At 35.4% G+C, this 12,802-nt stretch overlaps 1 protein-coding gene across 1 annotated transcript; it reads left to right on the top strand.

Moving 5' to 3' along the window:
* The first annotated feature begins 856 nt into the window (after positions 1 to 856).
* Positions 857 to 12,798, top strand: LOC141814617 (aminoaldehyde dehydrogenase 2, peroxisomal-like). The gene is made up of 18 exons (XM_074702556.1): positions 857 to 1,004; positions 1,084 to 1,194; positions 1,288 to 1,346; positions 1,416 to 1,594; positions 1,667 to 1,809; positions 2,627 to 2,707; positions 2,781 to 2,929; positions 4,390 to 4,482; positions 4,558 to 4,681; positions 4,804 to 4,869; positions 5,143 to 5,209; positions 5,438 to 5,514; positions 7,893 to 8,006; positions 11,249 to 11,326; positions 11,393 to 11,544; positions 11,643 to 11,703; positions 12,282 to 12,388; positions 12,462 to 12,798. The coding sequence occupies exons 2-18, from the start codon at positions 1,150 to 1,152 to the stop codon at positions 12,550 to 12,552; spliced, it is 1,686 nt and encodes a 561-aa protein (XP_074558657.1). The 5' UTR covers positions 857 to 1,004; positions 1,084 to 1,149; the 3' UTR covers positions 12,553 to 12,798.
* Positions 12,799 to 12,802: the final 4 nt, after the last annotated feature.

Genomic DNA, 12,802 nt, shown 5'->3' with positions numbered 1-12,802 from the left:
GTCGCCGCTTCTTCCCGATGTCGCCTCTTCAAAACGCCCCCTCTTCGGCTCTTCATCTCCCTCTTGCCTCTTCTTCAACCGTTCGACGAATCGACGCGAACAGCAACAGCGAGCCGAGCTCAAGCAGCAACAGCGAGCCAAGCTTCTTCTTCGCGTTCTTCTTCGACAGTTTGACGCGAGCAGTGACTGAGCGACAGCAGATACAGCGAAACCGTCTTTCTCCGTTCCTCGCCCCTTGGTTGGGGATGATGAAGAGGAGGAGGGTAGAAAGGGAAGTTCAGCAAAAGCTCTGATTCGATTCCCGGAGATATTTTCTCACCTCCAGGGACGGATCCAGAAATTAGAGATGTACTATCCTGACTTCATGTATGAAAAAAATGAATTAAATATCAAAATACAATGATCAAAGAAAAAATCCATTAATTTTTCTTTGATACCAAATTATAGATTACAAATATGTATTTTTTAAAAAAATTTAAATTAAAGTCTAAAATAACTCAATTTTATGTAATTTTTTTAAAATTAAATTATAATCCAAAAAATAATCAGAATTCATGATAAAGAGGCTCGAACTCCCTTTTTTTAAAAAATTAAATTAAAGTCTAAAATAACTCAATTTTATGTAATTTTTTTAAAATTAAATTATAATCCAAAAAATAATCAGAATTCATGATAAAGAGGCTCGAACTCCCAACCCCAGGCAGATTACTGCACACGCACTAGCCACCAGGGCAAACAGCAGCTTTTAAAATATTTATTAATCATAAATTATTATAAGAATCACAGGGCTGGGCTACAGCCCAGGATAGCCCTTACTTAAATCCGTCTCTGCTCACCTCGTCTTCCGATCGGTGGACCATTTGGATGGAACTTGAACCCTTCCCCTTCCTCCTCGCTTTCTCCCGTCTCTCTGCTCTCGCCTGATCTTTGGAGTCTTGTCGCCGTCCACCGCAGTCGCAGTTTCGTGGCTGCGTTTCTCCGGCCATTTTGCACTGGGAAAGCCGGTTTACTTCTTCAGCATCGGTCATCAATTTTCTTCTTGTAATACTATACCTAACTGCTCTTCTATTTTTATGTTCCCAGGAAGATTGAGGGAAGGCCAATTTTCTTGTTCTGTTATATGTGCTTAGAAATTTCGAAGCAGAAAATATGAGGAAAGGAGAGGAAGGAAGTTCAAATTCTCAACTTCGAAAGGTGTGCTTTTTGCGAGCCCTTATTGTATTCTTCTAAAGGGCAACTTTGTTCATTTCCTGACTTTGTTTGGTCGTTGCTCCTTTGTCGCTATAGCTGAAATTTGTACCAAAAATACCTGCTCGGAAGGCACGAAAATATACTGTAACTAACGAGTAAGTTTATTCTGTCACCGTTGGTTTCATGGATTTGGTATTCGGAACTGATATCTTGTCAAACATTAGGGAGCCATCTGAGACTTATTATGACGTTGTCGACAAAGAACTGATTTCAAAAATTCAGAGAGCAACCATGGTAAAGCGCATCTTAGGCAACCGGCAACTCTTTATCGACGGAGAGTGGAGGAAGCCGATCTTAGGCAAGCGCATCCCCGTGATCAACCCCGCGACCGAGGAATCCATCGGTACGGCTCCCTCCCTTTTCCTTTTGGTGGTTTGATGCCGTTGACGCCGACCAGGATTGGTTTTGTGAACAGGAGAAATTCCTGCGGCTACTGCGGAGGACGTGGAACTGGCGGTGGAGGCCGCCCGGCGAGCGCTCACCCGGAACAAGGGTAAGGACTGGAGCCGAGCTCCAGGAGCCGTACGTGCCAAATACCTCCGCGCCATAGCTGCCAAGGTGTGTGTCCTTTTCTTCCTTCGCGGTAATTGGTTTTGCTTGTATTTTTTTTTTTAAATTTATTTATTTTGCTTTTTTCCCTACTGGTTGTCAGGTTAAGGAATTCGATGAGGGCACTACTTTTGAGTTTGGATAATTGGTAGTTTTTGCGCTAGATTTTTTAAGGATAAATTGCTTACTTAGTACCTTGGTCTTCTCAATGATATCCTTCTCACAATCAATCAGTGAATTTGTGTTCTATGTAGACCTCGTTGGAGAATAACATTCTCTTCCTAGTACGTATTTGAAGAGAGTGGTGAATTACACGTCATACAAACTTTGATGTGTCGAATTACATTTTTCTTTTCATATTGTTTTATTGGATAACATGAAGCTAACCTGAAAGCCGCACGGAATCGTTCAAACTACAGATACAATGAGTGTTTTGTTTAAAAGGGAGTCAGAACCACTAAAACAGATCACTTAAGAATTAAATTATGTCAATATTTGTTACTATATGTCCACTTCGATCTATCTAATTTCTACTTTTCTTTTCCGTTCCTTCCTCACGACTTGATTTCTCTACATCCATAAGTATGATGAAGCCACCTTAACATCATCCAGTGGCATATTAGAATATTTAGTAAAGCCAAGGGCATAAATTTTTGCCTGTTTAAAGCTTTCCTATTACTACATAAGTTTGACAGATGTTTTTTTTTTCATTTTTGTCACTGGATTTGCTTCATTGAATATTATCAATAGCAGATTTAATTATAGTAAATTGGCCCTTTTATCTTGTTGTCTCACTTTTGAGCTCTTTTGGTCTAATGCAATTCAGATAACTGAGAAGAAATCTGAGCTGGCTAAACTGGAGTCTCTTGATTGTGGAAAACCTCTGGATGAAGCAGCATGGGACATGGTATATTTGCTAAGATTAAAACATTGTTTAGCTTCAATGAGTCTGACATACGCTTCATTTTCCTGTTTTCCAGGACGATGTTGCCGGTTGTTTTGAGTATTATGCAGATCTTGCTGAAGCCTTGGATGGAAAACAAAGATCTCAAGTTTCTCTACCGATGCAAACGTTCAAGTGCCACATTCTGAGAGAACCTATAGGTGTCGTTGGACTGATTACTCCTTGGTATCTTTCTAAATTCCTGGATACTTTTTCCTTATTCTTTGACTCTCATGCATGGTTGATGATTTTGGGCGTTGCATCGACCTGTTGGAAAATTTTTTACGCTGATGTTTTGGTCTGGCATATTGTTCATTTTCTTATAACTTGAAGTTTGACACTGAAGTATTTATATGGACTTCATTTGTTTGAACCACGTGCATAGGTTTTGTGTGATAGAATTCTTCAGTCTTATTCTGAATTTAAATACATTATGATTCTGGATTGATCTTGTTTTCTTGCAAAGGAATGTAAGCATGCTGGTTCTTTTACTTGACAGCCTATTTCCTTCACCAATTGAAACATACCACAAAAGGAATCCCTAGTCATTTCTAATGTATTATGTTGTTTTACTTTCATTTGAAACATACCACAAAAGGAATCCCTAGTCATTTCTAATGTATTAAGTTATTTTACTTGCATTGCTATTTATATTATGCACATATGTAACATTCTCAGCCACCAAAAGATAACTAAAATATTCATTTGATCTTACAAAAATGCAGAAGAAAGCATAATTTTAAAACTTTCTTGGTTTAACTCAGACTGAGTAAACTTATTTTTGGGCTTGGGTATTACTCTTGTCTGCTGTGCTACTAAAACTACAATAATAATTTTGATTAGCATAATTTCGCTGCACAATATAATTAACCTCTGCTAATGTGATGGACTTTTATTGGAAGTGCTAGGTGTCTCTGACTTCATGCATTGACTCTGTTTACTGTCATAGTTGAAGACTATTTTTTTGTCCAGTTGCCTGTTACAGTTAGTTTAACTGGTACTATGAGATGACTAAGGTGGTAAGTTAGCTTGATAATTGCTAATAGTCAATACATTCTTTGGTTTCCAATTCTATCTAAATTCAGGTCTTCACAATTCTTCCCATTTTTAATGGGGTATGGTCCTCCTTTAGGTGGTTTTCATATATTTTTTAGATTTAGTTTGGTCGGGTGATCATTCATATGAAAAGACCATATTGACTTTATTCTTCTTTGACGCCTTCAGTATCATACTATCATGGACAATCAACCTAGCCAAGACGTATATTTTCTAAACTTTCATCGAGATATTTATTTTTCATCTATTAGAACTTACAGAATTCTAATCTAACATCTCATTTCCCTGTACCATGCTAAGTTTGATTGGAAGATTACTTATGCCAAACCTAAATTTGGTAAAAGACTCAGTATCAAAATTTCTATTTCTTTATACTTATTGTATTAGAAAGCCGATGTATTATGTATCCATCTTTTTAAATTGCTGCGGCATTCTTTGATGGAATCATAGACATTTAGTCATAAACTTGGTGTTGCATGTGCTAATTGGTATGACTATGGTCCACACACCACGATAGCACCTTGCTAAATATCATTAATAATTGTTAGCCATATTCTACAAACTTTTTCATACTTGTCATTTCATTTCAGGAACTATCCTCTATTAATGGCTGCATGGAAGGTTGCTCCTGCTCTAGCCGCTGGTTGCACTGCGATTCTTAAGCCTTCTGAACTATGTTCCATGTAAGAGGTTGGCTATCCATATTTTATGAGTAAAGTATAAATAGTTATGTTAGAATGTTTTTCTTTTATCATCAGGACCTGTCTGGAGCTTGCTGCGGTTTGCGAAGAAGTAGGAATTCCTGCTGGTGTTCTAAATATTTTGACTGGCTTAGGTCCTGAAGCTGGTGCTCCTTTAGCATCTCATCCTAATGTTGATAAGGTCTAACTAGCTAGTTGCTAATTGAATCTTTTAGAAAATATTCCACATCAATATTTCTCATGTGTCCAATAGAACTGGTGTGTAGTCATTTATCAATTTATCCTCCGTATTTTGTGTTGCAGATTGCATTTACTGGAAGCACTGACACTGGTAGAAAAATTATGACAGCTGCTGCCCAAGTGGTCAAGGTCTGTTAGGTTCCTTTCATTAGGTTTCTTTTCTAGTTATTTATTTCCTGTCTGATAAATATATGTTTTTTCATTGTCATACCTTGTCTCGTGCTCTGGTGAAATGAGATTCAAGTAATTTACCGCGTATGTTAAGATCCAAGTAGCTTATCCCAAATAGTCAAGACATAACTCGTTACTTTTGTTAGTATATATATGGTATTGTGCTATACATAATACATCATACTTGAGAAATTTTCATAAGCTAATTTATTTGTTTGTTGGCTTCATCAGCCTGTAACACTGGAGCTTGGGGGTAAAAGCCCTCTTATTGTCTTCGACGATGTTGAAATTGATAAAGGTCTGTATCATTTTTTATATAGCTTAATCATATAATAACATTATTCGCCTAATATTATACTCCTATTGGAAGAGCATCTCATAGAAATTGGATACTCATAACCTGTCATTGCTCTCTGCATGTATGATTCTCCATAGTCTATCGCAAAGCATTAACTTTAGTTTTATAAGAGCATTTGCCAATATTTTCTGGCTTAATGGTGATTGCTTGACTATCTTGAACAAAAAGCTGTTGAATGGACACTTTTTGGATGCTTTTGGACAAATGGTCAGATCTGCAGTGCAACATCTCGCCTTTTGGTGCATGTAAGTATGTGGTACACATTTTTATCCTTGAAATTACTATACTATGGTCATATTAGATTATTACTGGTGCTTTTTTCATAAAGGTTCTCAATTCTCATATTTTACTTGTATGCCACTCTGATTTCTTTTGTATCTAATTCTGTTTCTCTTCCTATTCATCAAATCATCAGCTCAAACACCTCGTCCCATTCTAGAATTAGCTCCTTCCTTAGGTATAACATCATTGCAGTATTGGTGCATGTTGCCTGAAACTTTACATGCCAAGACCTTTCCAAGACCCAATAAAGGATTCAGATTCTAGGGAGGTTAGGGAGGACCCCTTCTTTGTTAAACTTTAGAACTTACAATAACAAATCATTTTCTAAATGATCATGGGGTACACCAAATAAAACAAAAGAATCCCCTCAAGATTTTCTTAACAAAAGGATATTTTAGTTCAACGTCTTTGATCAATAATACATTAGACAGTAATGTAGAATGTTGTCTGATTTTCATGAATTAACAAGCAAATTCATAGGGTTCAAGTGATTTATTTGTTGCACTCACACTTCAACTACTCTGATACGTATCCTGTCAATGCCCTGACCATTGCTCGCCTGTGCACTTGAACATTATATCTATGATTTAAAATCTCGAGCTGTATTGGAGTTTTAGTTTTTGACTGGAACAATACGATTTTGGTATTGTATTGTGTTGTATCGATATAGTTTCGATATTTTTGAAATATAAATTTATTAATTAAAAAAAATAAAATATTTAACATAAATATTTAAAAATAAAAAAATACATTTTAAAAAGGAAAAAATGGAAATGGAATAAATAAATTTTATTATATATATATATATATTTTAAATTAAAATAAATAAAATATGTAGATAATGAGATAATTTTATTAGGGTTTAATTAAGTCTATTTAGATTGTCTCTATCTTAGCTAGGAGTTGATTTAATTTATTAACCTAAGTTTTAATTAAAAAAATTCTACAACCCCTCTCGCACCACCACGTTGCGAAACCTTGCTCTCCATCGCGGCTGACGGGTCGCGTGCGCGGCCCTCCATCGCTGTCGATGACGTTGCGCGACCCCTCCGCTATCACCGACTAGGTCGTGTGACCCTTCCGTCGCCGTCGTCGATTGGGTCATGTGACCCTTCCACCATTGCCAAGGTGGTCACGTGACCCTTCCGCCGCTGTCAACGGGGGTCGCACGACCCTTCCACATGTTGCTACTGCCGCGGGCTTCATACCGAGTGTGCCGATACAGGTTTGCGGGCAGAACGAAATATTTCATCCATTTCGTCCGGTACGGCATGAGATTTCAAACCATATTTATATTAGCTTCAATCAGATTCAATATGTATCCTGTCAATGTTCTAACCATTGCTTTGCCTGTTCACTAGAACATTATATCAGATTCATGATAAAGAATGGGCAATAGCTACAATTAGATAATTTATTTGAGAAAGAACTTGCAAATAAGCATCATGACATCTTGCAACTTTTCTGTTATGTTTGACCCACTTAATAAGCAACGTTTAGAAAATTAGGTGTGCCTTCAATATATTTAATTGTTCCAATGTCAATAAAGAGGAGAATGTAGAAATCAATTGCTTATACTTGCTAGAATAGACATGCATGATGCTCATGGTAAGATGATTTAATTTTCCTGTAAATTTTCTATATCTTTCTTTCATTATCGCAGTGGAAGAAGCTTTCTTTCATTCTTTATATTTTCCTAGGTGTGCTATATTAAATTATCGTCATACTATTATCATATATATATTAGTTTCCAAACCTCTTATAACAATCATATGAAATTCATGATTTCTCATATAAATAATCATATTGATATAATAAATTATCTCAAGTTATTAAGGAATTTCTTTATATTAAATGAATATTTAATTGGTATAACTATATTTATCATCAGTACAAAACGCTTCATTTAATTGGTATAACTATATTTATCATCAGTACAAAACGCCCCAGCAGAGTTGTTCGTCTATTAATCTTAATCTATTGCATGTGAGCTTTAAGCCTGTGCATCATATATTTGGTCAAAGGTGTTCAAACTGACTGTACCAGACAAGTCATTAGATCAACACGAAATCAGGCTTGGATGGTTTGCAACAGTCTGATGGTTAATCCTAGTTGGAGACGATGTCCTAAATTTCTAACAAATATTCCCTACAAAGTTTAATTTACTTTTGAATGTTTGGATTGTATCTCAACGTTTTTAGATAATCCTCCCAATCTACCAGCTATTCACCTAATTATTCTGCGTGTAATATGATATATTTCATAGAACTCATTGAATATCTAATTGTACCTATTATATTGAGATTTAATCGTATGTCTGCATATTTGTGCCAATGAATAGGAAAGTATTGCAGAAGAATTTCTGAGAAAGCTTGTAATATGGATTCAAAACATCAAGATCTCGGATCCATTAGAAGAAGGATGCAGACTTGGTCCTGTCGTCAGTGAAGGACAGGTATGAAAGTTCCAATTTCAAGTATGATGCAATTTATGATGTTTATTCTTTATTGAGTTTATAGTTTCCTCTAAAACTGAACTTCTACAATCGTACACTTGAAGCATACTGTATGACTTTGTCCACTTTAGAATGCAGAAGAAATACTTCTATCAATTTTCAGGAATGTCATACTTAACATGCATATTCTAATAGAAAATTAGTTCTTGTTGCTAAACTGCATTGTATGGTAAACTGGTACATTAGGGAACTAATAGGAGAAATTTGTTGGTTTGTATTCATTTTTTCATGGAGGTGGTTGAGTCTGCCTTAACATGTAATGCTAAGGAGTTATACACAATATACAACAACGACAACCAAGCTTTATCCCACTAGGTGAGGTTGACTAATCGTTCTACACTATTAAGCTTTATCTTCTACTATATCATCATTTATATTTAAATAAATTTTATCTTATTTTTATTGGACTAAGTCTTTTTTAGTTTTTCTCGTTTGATGTACATATTTGTCATAGCTTCACATCTAACTGAAGCATTCACATCTAACTGAAGCATTTATTGGTTGTCTAAGTATATGTTCGTATCATCTTAAATGTGTCTCCTGGAGTTTTCTCTTAATAGGTGCAACTCTGACTTTCTCTTTAATATTTTCATTTTTTATCATGTACATTTTTGTATGTCCACACATCCACCTTAATATCCTCATCTTTGTAACTACTATCTTATGTTCATGTGCTTGAGTCATAGCCCAATATTCAGCTACATATAACATAACAGATCTAAACATCGTTTTGTAAAATTTTTCTTTTCAATCTTAGAGGTATTTTACGATCATAAAGAACATCTGATGTTCTCCTTCATTTCAATCATCCCGCTTGTATTCTATGTAAGACATCAATAAATCCCTCCATCCTTTTGCAAAAAATGATCCTAAATACTTAAAACTTTTAACAACTTGTCATTTCCTATATTAACAATTGTCTCATTACACCCAATATTACTAAACTTAAATTCCATCTTTACTCTACTAAACTTAAAATTTTTCTTTTTTAGTATTTTTCATCAAGATTCGAGTTTAACATTTACTTTTTTATGTGTCTTATCTATTAAAACAATATCATCTGTAAACAACATGCACCGTGGTATCGTATCTTGGATGTATCGAGTTTGTCCATGATTAGTGTAAAAAGATATGTACTTAAAGTTGATCCTTGATATAACCTTATCTTTATGGGAAATAGTTTAATTAATCTGTCTGAAATCTTCACTTTTATCATTACATTCTCATACATATCCTTAATTAGTTCAATATACGCTAGACTAACATCTTTCGTTTTTAGAATTCTCTATATAATTTCTTTTGGGATTCTATTAGTTTTTTTCTAGGTTGACGAATACCATATGTAAGTTTTGTTTCTGTTCTCTATTCCTTTCGATTAGTTGTCTGACAAGATATATAACTTCTATTGTCTACCTTACATGCATAAATCCAAATTGATTTTTGGTCAATGTAGTCCCTTTTCTTAGTCATTTTTCTGTTACTCTTTCCTAAAGTTTCGTGGTATGACTCATTAGTTTAATACTCTTATAGTTTGTACAATTTTGTACATCTCCTTTATTCTTATATAAGAGAATTAGAGTACTTACTCTCACTGATTGAATATTTTTTAACTTTCAATATCAGATGGAATAACTTTGTAAGCCATTCAATATGTTGTTTCCTTAGGTACTTTCATACTTTTATCGGAATATTATCTAGTCCAACTGTTTTTCCATTTTGCATTCTATTTAAAGTTTGTTCTACTTCTAAAGTTTAAATTCTATGATAAAAATTTAAATTTCTATTCTCATTTGACCTACTTAAAATTATAGAATAAAATCATAGATATACATGATCAACGAGGTGACTTAGTGGTCTGAGAGGTGGATGTCCATGGAAGAAGACCTTGTATGAGATATCAAATGAAGTATAACAGGCTCTTCCTATAACTATTAACATTTCCATCAATTAAGTGTATTAATAGGATAAAGTTTAGTTACCTTATTCATAATAGTTGAAGTGTCATTCTTTGTAGCTTTCTTCTCTAGTATTGCATTCTTTAGCTGTTGTAAACTTCTACACCGTGTCAAATGCTTGACACTCGAATACTGACAACTCAAGTTGCATTCTTTGCAATTAATCACATATATTTTTCTGGAAACAACCATATCAGTCACCAAGATCACATGGTATCCATGTCTAACATGGGCATATGGTACTTAGAAGGCACATGTTCTTTGTGCTATCATATATTTCTATGTTAGTGCAAAGTTAACTTTGATGCATTTTTAAGTTTGCTTATCCTGAATGGACAATGAATTACCATCGCTACCAATGATACCTTAGGCCTCCTGAACAAACTGCCTCGTTTGATTTCTAGAACAAGATTGTCATGAACTCATGAATATCTTTCCTTATTCTCTTTTTACCTCCTCTGAATTATCTTGACATCCCTTGTTTATTTATAGGGATGTCAAATAGGTTGGCTCATGCCCAACACAAAGCCAGACCAAACCTTTGTTAGGCAGTAGCATGCCATCCTGCGTGCTGTGCTCTGCATGGCCAGCACTCAGGTCATGCTCAGCATGACATGTGCCTGGGCTGGGTTGGAAACAACCCTATCGGGTTTGTCCAGCCTGTGTGCTGGAAATGAACCAAGTTGGGTCTGATGCCTTTTCCCCTAATTTCCCAGTATAGCCTTCTTGTATGTTAAAAGGAAACAAATAATTGGGGTCTTTAGTCATTTCCTCTAGACTTGCTATTTTTCCAATTGAGTTCCAAAGGAATCACCCATCTCACTTGATGAAATTTTCTTTTAAATATTTTATGTAGATTAAGCTATAGATGAATTGCATGTATTTTACTTCTATCAATATTAGGTTGGGTGGGACTGTGCAATTGTATGTATGAACAGCATGCATTTGCAGTGGCCGAGTAGAGCTTGGCAGAATGATATACCTGTAACAACTAAAAATAAGTATAAGTTCTAAGTTGACATTGGAACATAGCTATAATCTTCCCTTCCATATCTAGCAATTAACTATTTGATTTTTTAGACATTGGTGGATCTCTTTCCTTCAAACATATACCATCTTGGTTTCTTAGGACTACACTATTTGATTTTTTAGATTGCCGTTTGATTGTTGCTTAAATATCTCAAGGGACGATATAACAGCCATCTAATTATATTCTTGTTATTTCAGTTTGAAAAAATAAAAAAGTTCATTTCAACAGCAAAAAGTCAAGGTGCTACTATCCTATGTGGCGGCGGACGGCCACAGGTAAATATCTGCTCGTTTTGAAATAGAGAAGTGGCTAATTGACTGATATTTATCATCTAATGCCAGCACCTAGAAAAAGGATACTTTGTTGAGCCAACAATTATAACAGATGTCGAAACATCCATGCAAATTTGGAGAGAGGAAGTTTTTGGGCCTGTTCTTTGTGTCAAGACATTTAAGACTGAGGAAGAAGCAATTGAACTTGCAAATGATACTCAGTAAGCCACTCAGACTTTTTGAACTGCAGCATAGTTGAGAATATCCTCTAGTGAAATTAGTAGCATGACCTCTGATATTACTTTCTACTCTGCATCAGTTATGGCTTGGGTGGTGCTGTGATATCTAAAGATCCCGAGCGCTGCAACCGGATATCGGAGGTAGAGCCTTGCCCCAACTTTACTCACTATGTTATATTTTGTCTATAATAGGTTATTATGCATCTCATTAAGTTATGAACCTATGACTTAACTGACTGTAATAGTCTCTACTTCCCAATATATGCATATTTTACCAATTTATTGGAATGTAGAATCTGGATTCATTTCACAGTCAACAAAGCTTTAGACATCAATTGATCCCTTTCTTTGGAACTATCTGGACCATTATAAGATAACTACAAATTTATGACTTGAACCTGAGCCAGCTGCAGCAGCTCAAGGATTAAGGTTGACTTCGCTTTTTAACGAGTTGAGTTTCTTTAGTTTTAGGTCTGATATCTAAATTAAGGCGTGCTCATATATTGAAGGTCAACTCATTTTAGCATGTGAACAAAATTTTTTTCTTTCATGAATAAACTTATGGATAGCCTCAAATGTAAGCTCCCATTTACGTACTCATATTTTTGTATTGGCTAATGAACTGCCTCACCAAGCAAATGACCTTGCATTCAATAGAAGATTAAATTAAGGGAAGCCAATTGCATTTCAGTAAGGCTAATTTGGCTTGTCTTTTGCAGGTGATTCAAGCCGGAATTGTATGGATAAACTGCTCACAACCATGCTTCTGTCAAGCTCCCTGGGGAGGAAACAAGCGCAGTGGTTTTGGTCGTGAACTTGGCGAATGGTTGAGTATTCATTAAAATTTTCTGTGCATCTCACAGATGTTTCTGCTCTTGCTCATTCGTATTATCTTTCAGGGGGCTGGACAACTACTTGAGCATCAAACAAGTTACTGAATACGTATCAGATGATCCATGGGGATGGTATCAATCTCCATCCAAACTGTAGACCGCTCACTGCTTCTGACATTGAGAATCTGCTCGGGCACCGCCAAGATCATCGTTTCTTGATTCGAGAAAATAAGCAAAGTGGATTATCATAAATGCAATAAAAGCCCAACTAATATGTGAACTGTTATGATAATTCGAATTCCAAAACTGTTGCACTCCTTTCCTGAACGATTCCAAATTTGGGACTCCTTGAATGAAGAAAACTTGTGTTTGCTTTAGAAGGAAAGAATTTGTTCTTCTTTCATGAA

This window comes from Curcuma longa, chromosome 21 (assembly GCF_044706935.1).
Source record: "Curcuma longa cultivar G26 ecotype Majalengka, Jawa Barat chromosome 21, ITB_CL_G26_1.1, whole genome shotgun sequence".
Lineage (NCBI taxonomy): Eukaryota > Viridiplantae > Streptophyta > Magnoliopsida > Zingiberales > Zingiberaceae > Curcuma > Curcuma longa.
This window is presented reverse-complemented; position numbering and strand designations above follow the sequence as displayed.